This window comes from Lepus europaeus, chromosome 17 (assembly GCF_033115175.1).
Source record: "Lepus europaeus isolate LE1 chromosome 17, mLepTim1.pri, whole genome shotgun sequence".
NCBI classification, from domain to species: domain Eukaryota; kingdom Metazoa; phylum Chordata; class Mammalia; order Lagomorpha; family Leporidae; genus Lepus; species Lepus europaeus.
In genome coordinates this window covers 35,343,937-35,360,156 of record NC_084843.1, presented here as the reverse complement: position 1 = coordinate 35,360,156, position 16,220 = coordinate 35,343,937, and the positions used below count along the sequence as shown (strand labels likewise).

The following is a 16,220-nucleotide window of genomic DNA, read 5'->3' as shown; positions in this document are numbered from 1 at the left end:
TCTGAAAGGAAAAAGATTCCTTGTTGGTCACAGAAAGAACAAATCCTCCCCACCCTTCCCCTAGTCCCTTTCCTTACTGGTCCTAAGTGCGCAGCCCTTGGTGGGGAGGGTACAGGTAGGTCAAAGCTCATCCCTGTGCCTACCTCCAACAGAATTCTGGAAGGAAATGCTGGACTTCTTTCCTCCATAACAAGAGAAGTGGCAGGGACCTCAGTCTTCCTGCAGGACATGGTGCAGGCTAAATTCTACACAAACTCTGCGCTAACCCATGGCATGACTGCGTGGCTGGTCTGTGAGTCCAGATCTTTGACAAACAAGGACATTCAGATTGTACCTAAGCCCCAGCACGTCCCTCCATGGCATTGCTGTGGTCAGCATGGTTGTCACATCTAAATTACATGATTGTAGACTCCTGCTCCATGTAGTTATAGGGACTAGAAAATCTATAGCCCCTCTCTGACCTGGGGCAAGTACAAGGAACAGAAGCTCCCCCATCACCACGGGTGAAATAGTGTTTTACCTGACCTGGAAAACTTAGTGTACACAGCAATACTGCCTGCATATGAGTCACCTGGGGAGCTTTTTATTTTTATAATGTTCATTTATTCTTATAATATTAAGGGAGAGGGAGAGGGACAGGGAGAATCTTCCATCTGCTGGTTTACTCCCCAGTTGGCTACAATAGCCAACACTGGGCCAGGTCAAAGCCAAGAGTCCAGAACTTCAACCAGGTCTCCCACATGGTGGCAGGGCCTCGAGCATTTGCTACCTCCTAGGATGCATTATTGAGCTGGGACTAGAACCAGCGCTCTGATGTGGGATGCAGATGTCCCAAGTGGTTGCTTAAGCTATTGTGCTCCAGTGCCTTCCCCCTGAGGAGCTTTTGAGTAACCCAGGCCACACTCCAGGTATAGAATTTAACCAAAATCCTTTATGGTAGGAACCTTGTATCAATACAACAGTTTGTCAAAGTCTATAGAAAATAGAATTCAAACATAGGTTTATTTTGGTGCAAAAGATTTGACATCCATGTATACAAGGAGTCTTCAAAAAGGTCATGGAAAATATATATTTTGAAAAACCTGCATGATTTCAAACATGGTATGAGTCAAAAAATATACACAGGAGGGGCGGGCGCTGTGGCTCACTTGGTTAATCCTCCGCCTGAGGCACTGGCATCCCATATGGGTGCCGGGTTCTAATCCCGGTTGCCCCTCTTCCAGTCCAGCTCTCTGCTGTGGCCCAGGAAGGCAGTGGAGGATGGCCCAAGTGCTTGGGCCCTGCACCCGCATGGGAGACCAGGAGGAAGCACCTGGCTCCTGGCTTCAGATCGGCGCAGCGCCAGCCGTGGCGGCCGTCCGGGGAGTGAACCAACAGAAGGGAGACCTTTCTCTCTGTCTCTCTCTCTCACTGTAACTCTACTTGTCAAATAAATAAATGTTTAAAAAATATATACACAGGATAAAACAATGGATAGCCCACTCAACTATGTTTAGAATGTATATATCACTTTACACATCCATAGAAACTATGATTGAATTTAGAATTAAGGAATTATGGTGTTCATTATTAGCCAGAGAAGTTTTTTTTTAGGTGTTAGAAGAAATTTTTTTATCGAAATATAATATATATAAAGGCATGCATATCAGAAGTGTACATTCCGACTTCTTACAAAGTACACATCATTGTAAGAGCCCCCAAGTGAAGAAGCCATATACAAGAGAGGCTGTTTTGCCTAGTGGCTAAGGTGCTCACATCTAATATCAGAGTGTCTGGGTTGAAATCCCAGCTCCAGTTCCAGCTCTAGAATCCAGTTTCCTGCTAATGCAGGCCTTGGGAGGCTGTGGTTGAAGGCTCAAATAATTGGGTCCCCGCCACTCACATGGAAGACCTGGATTGAGTGCTCCCTCCCCCCAACTTTCTGGCTTCAATCCTCCACTGTTGGAATTTAGGGAGTGAACCAGCTGACAAGAACTCTCTCTCTCTCTTTTCCTTGGAAATCAATAAACCAATAAGTAATAAAAATAACATAGTCTTATTAAAAGAGAAAGAAACCAGACATTATCATCACCACAAAGACACCCCTTATCTCCCTTCTAGTTACTACTGGCCCCCAAGTATAAGCACTGTTGACTTCTGCTAGCCAAGATGAGAGTTCCTAGCTTCTGTGCTTTACCAACATGTAATCAGAGAAAGTGTACTTTATTGTGTTCTAGCTTCTTTCCCATACATTGTCATCTTTATTTTTGCATGTAGTTATATTTTTAGCCAGAGATTTTAGTTCTTAAAATCTAGTTCAACAAACATTTTTTCAACCAGGAAGTGTGCTCAGGGATGAATACACAAAAACAAATAAGGGTAAGTCCTTGCTGTAAGAAACATTCACTCTAGTAATCTGGTAAGGATCAGAATTTAATGTCAAGTGAATTCTTGTTTGTTCAACAAATATTTATTCAGTTTCTACCGTGGGAGAGTCATTATTACAGGTGCTAGGGATATGTAATGAACAAGAAGGCAGACTTTTGAGTGCAAATCCTCTTTTATTTCCATGACATGCATGCCCAAGAATATCCAATTCTCACTTTGGCACCTGATTTAACATAAAAATAACTAGTAATGGTAGCTATTTCTTCTGGCAACTTGGCTTATATGATTACAAAGCCATTGGTCTAACCGTGGGGCAGTTTGCAAACCAGTGATCATGGGAGTCATTTTGTAGCCCTCTGTATGCTTTATATCAGTCTGTCCATGCTTGATGCTGTCTATAACAGAATGAAATGAAAGTCTAGAGGCTAAGCAAACCTTTGGATGTAGTTTATCATGGAGTAATGCTGTTTTTCAGAACCATGAAGTGAGAAGAGTCAATTTCCAAGGATGTAATAGAAATCACAAACCTTTAAACATGTTTGAATAACTATGGAATCCTGATACATAGTACTATGCCTTCATGTTGGCTTTTCAGAGCCTAGTGAACTACTTGAGTATAAAGCCATGATGTTGGGGTGAGGAAAGAGTAGAAGGGAATTCAACACCATTCCAGGATTGATAGTTTACTTAGAAATACAAGAAATCATCTCATTTTGTTTGCTTGCTTGGTTTCCTCCATTCTTATAGAAAATCTCAAGCATATATGAAAGTAAATAATAAAATTCACTCCCATATATTTCTTTTTTTAAAAAAAATCTATTTATTTGAAAGTCAGAGTTACACAGAGAGAAGAGAGGCAGAGAGAGAGAAAGCGAGAGAGAGGTCTTCCATCTGCTGGTTCACTCTCCAGTTGGCTGCAATGACCAGAGCTGCTCTGATCCGAAGCCAGGATCGAGGAGCCTCCTCTGGGTCTCCCATGCGGGTGCAGGGTCCCAAGGACTTGGGCCATCTTCTACTGCTTTCCCAGGCCACAGCAGAGAGTTGGATTGGAAGTGGAGCAGCCAGATCTCGAACTGGCACCCACATGGGATGCCGGTGTTTCAGGCCAGGGTGTTAACCCACTGCACCACAGTGCCGACCCCAATATATCTCTCTTTTAACTCTAAAAATTGTCTACACATGCCAAATTCATCTGTATCCATTTGTTATACCCCTCCCCTGGTTATTTTGAAGCAATCCCAGATGTCAGATAAATTACTCATAAGTAATGCAAGTGAGATCTCCTAGCTTTAAAGTCACTAAATGAGTTAGAAGCAATTACTTTTAATCCCTAAATTTGAAAAGCAAAAGTCACAGGTTTAATAAAAATGATCATTTACTAAGTTATTATTGCTATATATTACTTTATTATAATGATGCATATTATTATATTATTTGGCCACTTTTAAGCCTCTCTTTCTGACAACTGGCAAGTTATCCAGGGACTTCAACAGGGTGTGGGGATAGCTGATTGATGTTCTTTATCATCAGTAATTTCTTTTCTCTTTTTAAAGATTATTTATTTATTTATTTATTTGAGAAGTAGAGTTACAGTGTGAGGGAGAGACAGAAAGGTCTTCCTTCCGTTGGTTCACTCCCCAAACAGCCGCAACAGTCAGAGCTGTGCCGACCCAAAGCCAGGAGCCAGGTGCTTCCTCCTGGTCTCCCACGTGGGTGCAGGGGCCCAAGGACTTGGGCCATCCTTCACTGCCTTCCCGGGCCACAGCAGAGAGCTGGACTGGAAGAGGAGCAACCGGGACTAGAACCCGGCGCCTATATGGGATGCCGGTGCTTCAGGCCAGGGCGTTAACCCGCTGTACCACAGCACTTGCCCCTTTATCATCAGTCATTTCAAAACCAAACCCCTATAGATTCTAAAATTTCAAATAAATTTGCCCAAGTGAAAGTGTTTTTTCAACCCATTTAGTAATGAAATGGGTCTGAGGCACTTCCTAAACCTCATTATTTCTCATCTTCAGTCTGTCCTATTTTCTTTTTTTAAAGATTTATTTATTTATTTGAAAGTCAGAGTCACACACACACACACACACACAGAGAGAGAGAGAGAGAGAGAGAGAGAGGTTTTCTATCCAATGGTTTACTTCCAAAATGGCCGCAATGGCTGGAGCTGTGCTGATCCAAAGCCAGGAGCCAGAAGCTTCTTCCGGGTCTCCTATGCAGGTGCAGGGGCGCAAGGACTTGGGCCATCTTCTGCTTTCCTGGGCCATAGCAGAGAGCTGGACAGGAAACGGAGCAGCCGGGTCTCGAACCGGTGCCCATATGGGATGCCAGTGCTTCAGGCCAGGGTGTTAACCCACTGCACCACAGCTCTGGCTCCCATTCTTGTCTATTTTCAAAGAAGAAGGTTGACGTTCACTGAGACAGTGTCACTGGCTTGTCTGCCATGAGCTATCACACCGCAGTTAGGCATGGAGCTAAGTTTTTCTAGGTTTCCCAGGCGGAAAGCCCTAAAGCACCAGGCAGAATGTTCCAGTGGAAGCAAAAAAGATTGCCAGTGTCTTTGTCATGAAAATGTGCAAAGTGTTGATCTGACTCTTAAACCTGCTCTGATCCTATCTCAAAATGTTACCCAGGGCATGGGACAGGCATCATGGTGAGGAGTGGGGCACAAAGCCACCATCCCTAGGTAGATGTCTGGTGAGGAGATAATTAGGAGTAAAAAAAAAAAAAAAGGCTGCAAAGGTTATCTGCACAAATAACACTGTAGAAGACTTTCCTGTATACAACTCCTACATGTTTCTCTGGGTGATAAAAGCGGCATAGATTGACAATCTGTCAGTTTAACCATTTTCATTGTGTACTTTTTCCGGGCAGGTTATTCACATCGAATTCCTTTGATGTGATCAGTGATGATGCTTTTATTGGTCTTCCCCATCTAGAGTATTTGTAAGTAGAAAGAGTTTTTCACATGTTGATTCAGGACAAAGCGTGCCCAAGTTCCTACAGCTGTCTGACAACAAAATATCATAACCTATTGCAGATTCATAGAAAACAACAACATCAAGTCCATCTCAAGACATACTTTCCGGGGACTGAAGTCTTTAATTCACCTGTAAGTATGAATACTACTATTACTTTTTAAAGCCACTAATGGACAATGCAGTTTGATCACCTGTGATTAAAGCACCGGTTTATGGGATGGGTTCCCATGAAAATTTAACAAACTCAAATGACTTTTCTCCATGCACTTGTGCCGTTTCTATCTGTCATCGGTCAGTGAGCATTCTCAATATTGATTACCATTAATATTTTTAACCTAAACCATAATTAGAAAAGCATTCTAATGTAGGGAAATCATGTGACCAAAATAATTTTTTAGTATATACATCATTCCTTCATGGTAATCATAGCTCAAATATACTTCGATGCATTAGATAGCCACTTTTCTTCTTCTATATAAGCCCTGGCTTTATATACATTTAAACATAATATGGCCACAGGCAGCATCTACACAGTACCTTAACAACTTGCTTGTCAGTGAAATATTTAATTATTCAATGGGTAATTACAACTACAGCAGTTGTTCTTAACAGGTGACAAGTTTGTATCCCAGGGAGCATTAGGCCCTATCTGGAGCTAGGTTTGGTTTTCACAACTGGGACATGTAACGGACATGTAACAGACATGTAACCAATGGGTAGAGGGCAGGAATCCTCCTAAACATACTGTAATGCCCAGGATGGCTCCCCACAGCCTAGATTTACCCAACCTAAACTGGAACTGTGGTGAGGTTCAGAAATCCTAACAGGAAAAAACCACTGTTTTTTTGTAGCCTTCCTTATCTACTACATACACACAAGCACACACACACTCACAAACACACAAAAATACAGTGTTTTTAAGGAAACTAAAAGAGCATGGGAAGAAAAGGTACCAATATTGATGAAGGGCCTACTATTAGGTTGATTATGGTGCTTTACATTAATTTTCATTTAATCCTCTCAATAATCCTGCCAAAGAAGCACAATAATCCCCATGTCAGAAATGAGAGTCTTGGAGGAGACATGTGATGAGTCAGCTGGTTAGTTGTGGAATTAGGAGAACTTTAGCTCAGTAGCTGAATTGCCTTGGCTTTCCATGCATTCAATGATTATTTCTTAAGGGCCTATTATGTGTCTCATTAGTGCTGGGTGAAGGCATAAGAGATCTAAATGTCATAGTCATTCTATCAGCTTGAAATGGTACACCCAAGCACCTCATTCCAAGCCCTAGGTCCTAGGATATGGCAGAGAGCAAACAGCCAAAAATGCCTGTCCTTTGAGCCTACTTTCTAGTGTGTCTGTGTGGTCATGATATTGCTCACCAGACCCTAGTAGTCTCTCCTGCTTCTCCTGCTGGTTGGTTTGCAGCAAAGGGGGTGGGGGGAGGTAGTCTGAGGGCCAAATTTATTTTATAAAATCGTATTTTTCAAGGCTTCTTGTTTAGTCATTATAATAAAAAACATTTGCAATGCTGCTCTTCCTATCAACAATATAAGACAATGCAAAGATGACTATGTACAGAATGAATGTTACACAACTCTATCACACAACCCAACAGTCCTGAATTCCATTTTTCCAACAAAACTAAATATGATAAATAAATATATAGGTGAAATGGAAGTTGATGACCTCAGCTTGAGAGCCACTCAATTCGTAGGTGCTCAGCATCAGGACAGGCTGGAGTCAGAGTAAGACTGAGGTGTCCTCTCTGAACTATAAGACTTGTGGTGCACAATTCATGCAAGTGCATCTCTTCTCCAGCTTAGAGGGCTGGGGCATCACTCAGCCTCCTGCACAGAACAGGAAAACCGGTTCCTCACAAGGAAGGGAAGGAGGGAAGGTGGGGAGAAGAACAGGGAAGGGAGAAAGAAAAAAGTATATAAACACCTTGGTGAAGAACACTCATTTAGTTTGATCAGAGCCTAGTAGGGCCATCAAATGAAATGGGAATTTAAATCTGAGTCCTAACAAAGCCCCTACTTTAGCAGTATGGAAGAGTATGAGTAGTATAAGACCGGTAAATGGGGACAGCAGGTACTTAATAGCTAGAGGTCTGCAAGCTTGAGAAAATGCCCAGGGAAGCCTTCAAAGAGAGAGGCATTAGTGTTAAGGATCAGACGGTGAAAGGGAAGTCCTAGCTCTCTGAGCTGGTGCTGAAAGTGGTAAGGAGGTTAACAGAGAAAGACAGAGGGTTAAGGTTGACTGAATGAATACAATCCGTTGGTCCCCTGCATCCTTACCTAACAGGTATTAGGTTGACTCGTGTGGCAGTGCTACTATTAGACTGCTTTTGCTCTACAGAAAAGGCAATGTCATATGGCTAATGGCTCATCTTAACTAGTTTCTAGCATGGGATACATATTTTACAAGGAGTACGGCCCACAAAGGAGAGTAAGATACTCATTCACGTATGAGGAGCTAGACAAGTGTGACCTCACTGAGAGCCTTGGTGCCCCAGTTATGGTCTCCTTCCTAATCCTGCTCTTCTTCAAGGTAAATTTCCTTTCTTCCTTTCCTTCTTCCTTTCTTCCTGTCAAGAAGAGAAGATGGGGTAGGGAGGATTTGAAACCCAACATCCCTCAGCCCACTCAGTTCATCAAATTCATTTTCCATTATTTACAGCTTATCAATAAATCTGTAATTTGAGTCATTGTTTTATAAGACTGTAGGCTTCAAAGAGCACTTTTCCCCACTTCAGATCAATTCTTCCTAAAGGCAAACATCCAGGCTGGGGGGAGTCATCCCCTGTCCCCCTAACCTGCCTACACTGCAGGAAGCATTTACAAAGACTTCTCACATTCCTGACCTCCTTCTAGGCTCCTGGTGACCTTATGAAAGAGACAGAGCAGCAGCCCCAAGGAGAACAGAGAGGTACACTCTGAGTTTAAGTTGCTCCCAGTCGGTAAGCATTAGAGCCAGAACTTGCCCGAGGTCTTTGACGAGACCTCCACTGCTGACTCTGCCCTGTTGGAGAAGGACCAGAAAGCTTTTGTGGAGCTGACTGAATCCTCCCATGACATGTGGTTTCAGGATCCAGTATGACTTGACAAGAAAGAGACGATCCTGGAGACAAGAGCCCTACCCTTGCACTTAGCCTCCACATGCAGACAGTCCGGATTGTGCTTCTCCTTTTAGATCTGGCTGGTGCTCACTCTGGCTGCAGGAGCCTCCCTGAGCGTTTGCATAAGTTCAGCTTGTTCCCAAAGGAACAATGACATTTTCTCACCTTCTCTTCCAGCCATTTTGGCAGACTTATCTCCTAAAGAGGTATTTGCAGACAACTTGAAAGTTACTCTCTATACTTATCCATCAGACAAGATCCCTCTTCTGTGCAAATTAGCCTTCAGGAAACAGACATGGGTGGGGGGAGAGAAGGGAGAGAGGGAAAAAGGGAGGAGAGAGGGAGAGAGAGGGAGAGAGAGACTGTTAGTTCCCTACAGAGCCTGTCAAATCCTGGGTCCCTCTCTGTTTCTGTATGATAGTCTGTCCTACACTTATTTAATATTTGACTAGTTTGCATGCCAGCAAGACTTGAATTTTCTGATAAGCACATGTTAATTTTTAATCAGGAAAAAATGAATGAAAACTAGTTTGTGATCAATGATAAAATCTTTAGCCATTTTGTATTAATTTCTGTTAATACCCAAGAGCTTTTGAGTAACAATCCCCTCAGGTGCTACACGAGTAGCATTGCGGCTAAAGCCCAGCGGAGCCAGGATTGTGTGCATGCACGCATGTGTAAACATCTTTGGGGAAGATTGTCATCAACCTACATGTCTTGTGGAGTTTCTTCTGCTTGAGCAGCATTTTGGGGACACAAAGGACATATGTGGCAGTCCCCAAACTCAGGATGCCTGCGTCCCCCCAATCAATCGGGCACCATGTCTTCATTTCAGCCTCCCCTTGACATATTCGCAGAGAGGTAGTGTGACGTGGTGACCAGGAAAGTGCTCTCTGCCACTGGCTGCCTGGTTCAGAGCCCGACTTTGCCCCGTATTTAAGTTATGGGACCTTGGGCAGGCCATTAGACTCACTGTGCATCATATCCTTTATATGTATATTGGGAAAGATGGTAGTAATCTCTGAAAGCGGACTGAAAGATAACAAGGTACTAAGGAGTATCTGTCTCCTGTTTTCAGATTGAATGAGTGAACTACGAAGTGCTTAGAACAGAGCCTGGTAGGTAGGACGCGCCATTGTGTAGGAATAAACCCAGACCCACTGCCTAGCCTTTCCTAGTACTGGATCCAGATTCCAGACGCTGCAGTGTGCTTATCCCCTTTAAACATTTCATACGACATTAAAATAACTGTGCTTGGAGCACCGCAGAGCCAGTGAGACACAAACCCAAGCTGAGAGTCTGCATTGCAGGGGGGCTGGGAGCACCCCAGATGGCTGTGGGCGTTGCTTTCTTAGCAGCAGAGCCCTGTGGCACTGAAACAAACGTGCTGTCTGAGCTGAGCTGGTCTGCTCTAGAGAGACTTTCCAGTGGGGTCCAGAGTCAGAATCAGAGATTTCCTCGGTAAACCACAAGAACCCCAAAGTGGAGAGAGCGGTGGGCATTTCCGTTGGGGAGGAATGGCTGTCTGCCCTCAGAAGGCCTGAGCCTACTCAGCCAGCTGCAGGGCAGCTCGATGCGCCACTGGGCAAAACCCTGTGTGTTTAAAGGACGTGTCCTGGGCAGATCTGAATCAGAACCTAGGGAATGGTGCTCAGGCTGCACTGGTAATTCACAGGGATCTGTGCTTTCTCCCTAACACAGTGTCGTGGCACAGGGATCTTAGAGAAGTAGCCTCTGCTCTTTTCTTTCTCTAGATGGGTGCCCCTTTTCTCATCCACTCCAGATTGCCTCATTCATTCATTCATTCAAAGTATCTATTGAGACTCACTTTGTGACAGGCATTGTGGACACTGTGGAAAGAAAACCATCCTTCCAGTTATCACTGAAGACTCACCCTAGAAAAAAACTTAACAACGATGAAACATTTTCTCAAAACTCAGATTGGCCTTGTGCTCACCCCTCTCTCAGTCAACTCCACCCCACTCCATCAGATAGTCCACTGCGTTCTTTAACCCTGAGAAAAACATATCGTCAAATGCATTGACTCTTAACTATTGGCTGAAAGTCCTCCATTCCCTCCTGCCATCTGATGATTAAAGATGAAGCCGTTAGTCTCTCACAGTGAAAATTATGAAGATGTGACTTAATGCAAGCATAGAACTTGGAGATCATTCCAATCAAGTGATCCTTTGCTTTACAGAAAGGGAAAAAGCCCACAGCTCGAACTGACATCCCCTTCCTAGACCGTGTCGTTCACTCTACTCTGTAGCTGTTATGAGGGTACTAAAGCAAGTCTGGCAGATGACGGATCAGCTGGGGTCAGGGCTGGAGGCTAGTTTTTCTTAAATTAAGCCACATAGAAAGCCTTTGTCCTGACTGACAACTCTGGTGGTCTGCTCTGTCTCCTTCCCTCTGGCTCCATATTATTCTTCCTCTTATTCTTAGGAATTAGGAATCCTCATACTGAGTATTAAAATCCAGCTCCAGTGTTTCCCTCAGACCCTGGCCAGAGCAACACAGCTAGTAGAGCTTGGGGAAGAGGAAGATGTCCCCACAGCAGTTAGGGTTCCACTCTCTGAGGCCTCCACACTTGAGAGCAGAGAAGACCAGAGACCTTGGGGACCAAGACCAGGGGCACGGCTCTGCAGAATCACTACCTCTCAGTGGGCCCTGTACGAATGCCTGGAAGCAAATACAGCTCAATCTGAACAATGGTTTCCTCTCCCAGGGTCCTTACTATTTTCCTTCTTTCCAAGAAAATAATTTGTACAATTTTTAAACTTTCCTGAAGAAACTATTGTGATTACGTGTGTGTGTGTGTTAGTAAAAGATGAGACATTCAGGGGTGGATGTCTGGCATGGCAGTTAGGACACTGGTCTACATGCCCATGACCCATTTAAGAGTGCCTGGTTTTGATTCCTAGCTCTGCCACCTGCCTCCTGCTTCCTGATAATACAGATCCTAAGAGGCAATGGTATTGTGTCAACTAATTGGATCTCTGAAAACCATGTGGGAAACCTAGATTGAGTTCCTGGCTGCTGATTTTGGCCTGGTGCAGCCCTGGGCAGCTGTTGGAATTTAGGTATTGAACTGGTGGATAGGAGCACTCTGCCTCTCAAATTAATAAATAAAATGTTTTAAAAGGATGGAACATTTAAGGATAGCATAAAATCCTCTCTATTAGGAAAGGCAGAGAAAAAAGATGGCCTTGCGTTCCTAAATTGAGCATTTGATTTTAAATTGAACATTTAATTTTAAATTGAGTTTAGGTATTAAATATCACTGTCTTTGACAACAAAGAAAAAGATCAGTTTTGTGGTCTTGACACACATAGGCTTAAAAAGTTCAGTTGCTGGGAGATTTCTCCAGAAACCATTGCAAGGGTGTGCACATAAAAATACTTGTAGCTATATGTGTCAGTTCTCACAACAAATGAAATTCATATTCTTTCCTGAGGTTTGCAGATGTCAAAGCAGCAACTGACAAAGATTGATACAGTTGGTTAAAGGCACACTCCTGAGAGCAATGAAGTTCAAATTTAATAAGTGGTCTTGAGATGGAGCCAGCACCAAGCCTCTATGCTGCAGGAAGTAACACAGGAAACAAGTGCTATGACCAGTCTGACAAAAGACAGCACGCATTGCAACTGGAGCTTCCAGTGAGAGAAGGGAATAAAAATATTAAGTCATTATTCTCTAAAGCTGCAAATGAGGCAACAGGAAGAAAGAAATGAAGAAAATCTAATCCACGTGGTTTTGCTTCCTGGTGCAGGGTTGGATTATGAAAAACCCAATATTGCTAACATCAACCCTAAAATAACCTTAACCTTAACCCATAAAGTGCTGTCTCTACATCTTGAGCTGTTTGAACAACCTAATAGGCAATCTAATGGGCATTTGGTTCTCTTTGCCCTTCCTGTATGAAGGGCAAACACTGAGCAACCTTCAGAGACAGTCCCAGACTTGTCCCTTTGTCTTCCTGGTAACCCTGGCCCAGGATCCTCCGTCAGATGCCCAGGGTGATTTTGGCAACCTCACGTCCTCCTCACAGCTGGCTCTCGGCTGGCGCAGGGAACCACAGCACAGGCTGACGCTAGCCCCAAATGTGCCCCAGAGGGCGAGGGCCTAAAACCAAGTGGAAATTTGCAGGAAACAAGACAGCTCCCTCTGCGGGAGGTCTCATGGAGGCCGCCTGCACGATCTGAGCTCTCAGCTGCCCGAGTCTGACCCCACAGTTGTTCCCACTCCCAGCGTGGAGCTTTGGGAACGGATGAACGCATCCAAGTGATTCATAGAGAATGACTGAATCCTCATGGGCAGAAATACATATGTAGTAGGCAACAGGGCCCTTGTCTTCTGATTGTGAGATAGTAAAACCGGCTGAATGGTTAGGAATTCTCACCATCCTGGGCAGGCTGTTAGCCTGGTAGTTAAGACACCAGTTAGATGGGGCATGAAACATTAGAGTACCTGTTTTTGATACAGGGCTCTGGCTCCTGATTCCAGCTTCCTGCTATGCAGACCCTGCGAGACAGTGGTCTTGTGGAGTTTAGCTCATGTAGTTGAGTTCCTGTCACTCCATATGAGAGATCTAGATGGAGTTTCCTGGCTCCCAGCTTTGGCCTGGCCAGGCTTTGCTATTGTGGGCCCTGGGGGAATGAACCAGCAGATGAGAGCGTTTCTCTCTCTCTCTCTCTCTCTCTCTCTCTCTCTCTCTATATATATATATATATATAGACCTACCTATATATCTATATCTCTATATACAGATACAGATATCTATATCTATATAGATCTATATCTATAGATATCTATCTAGATATATAGATGGATAGATCTAGATATATAGATCTAGATATATAGATCTATAGATAGAGATAGATATATCTAGATCTATATATATAAAACCAAGCTCTAACCTCAATCAACAGTTTTTATATCTCTTGCTAGAGCTTTCTTTATGCATCTACAAAATACATCCCCCCATTCTTGGGAGATTACAGAATCCATACTAACCTCCACATTTCTTTTCACTTAGGCATCACTTCAGGGTATAGCCTGTAGATTGACTTCATTTTTACAAACCTCCTACAAAACATTCCATGTTCACTGTAAATGAGCATTTATCTACACAACCCTTTATTACTGGGTGTAGGCTCTTTCCAATTCTTGTTGCTATGGGCAATGCTAGAGCAAATTTCTTTCCCCACCTATGTCATGCGCTGCCGATGCGTCCAATTTCTCTTCACCTGGGGACTGGACGAGCTCTCGCCTGGCCTCAGCTGAGGAACAGTTCCCTCTGTGTGAGACCATTTCGTATTTTTCTTCTTACCTTTGAGGTTCTGCTAGTGCCTTCCTTCCGCGTGTCTAGTGCATCCTTCCCCCTGCAGCCGTCAGCCTGCCCTAGAAGCTCGCTCTGGATCGGGGCCTGGTTACGGTGCTGTAGTCATCTCCAGGCCCGGTCAGCATTGCTCTCCTATGTCTAACTCCCTCTGCCTGTTTTCTTTTTATCCACATGTCACTTGATGTCACTGGGGCTTCCTTAGGGAAGCTGCCTGAACACCACTTCTCTGGGTCCTGCTTCCTCTTTTCGCTGCTCCTTTTATGAGTCCAGGCAGCCTTCTTGTGCTTACTATTCACTACACCCAGACACGGGCTCCATCCTGCCCCCTGTAGAAGCAGACCACTGGGGGTCTGTATTTCACTGACTTTTTGAACGGGGCATCAAAGGGGTGACACTGGCTACAGCAAGTTCATCTACCATTTCTCCCTCTGGCACCCCCCCATGCTTCCCTGCCTCCCCCACCCTCTGGTCCGGTCCCCAGAGTGATGCCCCCCCCGCCCTGCCCCCATCACAGGAAATCCTCAGGAAGCTTCTGCCTCATTCCACAGCCAGGCCAGCCTGCTTTTTCTCAGCCCCATCCTCTAGTTCTGGTGAATTAAAAGTCCTCCATCTTGTCATGCAAAAATACCATCTCTCTCTATTTCAAAAGAACATGTAAGTATCTTGCCTGCTGCTTCTGCAGTTGGCCTTGAGCTTGGGCAGGTAAGGCCTAGAGCTCTACTGCTTTGAGTAGAACCTCCAGATTCACCTATTCCTTGCACAGTAACACATACATGGTTTCTCTTCCTGTGTAACCCTATGGGCAGTACTAATCAATAATTCACTGTTTCATCATTTCATAACCCTCTGTGATCCACCTCCCTCCAAACTTGTACCCAATAGTCAGCTGCAGTTCTACTTAGGAGAAGTTAGCCCAGGAACTTTTAACACACATTGTGCCAGAAAATACATTGAGACACATAACTTGGAAGTGATTCTGGACTGACCCCAGACATCAGAAAATCTTCCCATTCAAACAGCAGCCAGTAAGATGAATTTTGGAGACTTTCTCCTGAAGAGTCTTCTTTAGCAATGTTATTTCAATGCTGCTACATGTGGACAACCATAGCAGTTCATTTGTATGGTCAGTTTCTAAATGTTGTTTCTTGGACAATGTAAATGCAGGACTTCTTGTCTCTTCCTCCCCAGATCCTCCCACTTACTCTTTAAAAAAAAAAAAAAAAGGAAATGAAAAAGATTTATTTAGTTTGAAAGGCAGAGTGGTAGAAAGGAGAGACAGCTCTTCCATTCGCTGGTTCCCTACCCAAATGGTAGCAATGGCCAGAGCTGGTCCAGGCAGAAGCCAGGAGCCCAGAAATCCATCTGGATCTTCTACCTCTCTTCCTCCTTATTGAGAGTAGTTCAGATACCAGGCACCTACATGGGTCATTTTTGTTTTTCTAGCATCTTGTGAAATAAGGCACTATTATCTCCACTTAAACGTGAAAAAATGGACACTTGGAGAAGATGCATAACAAAGTCACACAGCCATGAATGTTGGAGTTAGAATTAGACTTAGCCCAGAAGGACTCCAGAGCCATGTCTTGGATCACGAAATGTTCTGTCACTGAGACTGGAACTTCCTGACTCAGTTTCTAGTTTACTGTCCAAGGTTCATTGAAAGAAAGTTTTTCCATCTAGTAGGAATTTCTAAAATCAAGAAAAACAACATAGAACTCAAAGTCTTAAGTGTTTGCACTTAAAAAATGCGTATTTAATTAAAGGAAGTGGAAGACATAGGAGAATTTTAAGGGTGTTTTAAAGGAAAATTAAGAATTTTCAAGATCTTTGGAGACCAACAGCATAGGCTTTTTTGTCTTAGTTGTTCCTTTTGGTAGTGAAAAAAAAAAAGATACCTCTAAGAAAACTATGTAACCTATGTATGTGTGGTGCAGTGTCCTTTCCTGATCACAGGGGCATCAGATGTCATGGCTTCTGTCAACAATACCCATCTCTCTTTCCTTGACACCATCAGGACTATTTCCTACTGGCTCAGGTTGGTTAGAGTCATCCTAGTGATTCATGGAAGAACAACTAGAAGGAGAAAGGGAAACAATTTCTGTGACAATAGCCCAAGAATCCCAAGAAGGGGGAAGGAAATGATTAAACTCTTGGTGTGAGTAGTGTTTTCTGGAGTGGAAGGAATGGGTTGCAAGGGAAGAAAACATAGAAAGAGAGGATGTGCACTTTGAAAGGAGAAAGGATGTACTAGGGAAGGCAGAGCGCTATGGGGGCTGCCCTTTGGAGGCTGTGTTGTCCCCTGGAGCAAATGAGGAATGGGAAGGGAGGAGGAAGGGCAGCCCAGGAATGAAGTGAGGGGCACTGGAGAGGCCTTTGGAGATGGACACGGTCACCAGGTCGGTCCTCA

At 43.9% G+C, this 16,220-nt stretch overlaps 1 protein-coding gene across 2 annotated transcripts in view; it reads left to right on the top strand.

Moving 5' to 3' along the window:
• Positions 1–16,220, top strand: part of LGI1 (leucine rich glioma inactivated 1) — a 39,619-nt gene that overhangs the window by 14,137 nt on the left and 9,262 nt on the right. The window contains exons 3-4 of one of the 2 annotated variants that reach the window (XM_062214597.1): positions 5,242–5,313; positions 5,408–5,479. The exons of the other annotated variant lie outside the window; for it this stretch is intronic. Coding sequence (XP_062070581.1) covers positions 5,242–5,313; positions 5,408–5,479 — 144 coding nt within the window. The remainder of the gene's footprint in view (positions 1–5,241; positions 5,314–5,407; positions 5,480–16,220) is intronic. 2 annotated transcript variants of the gene reach the window in all.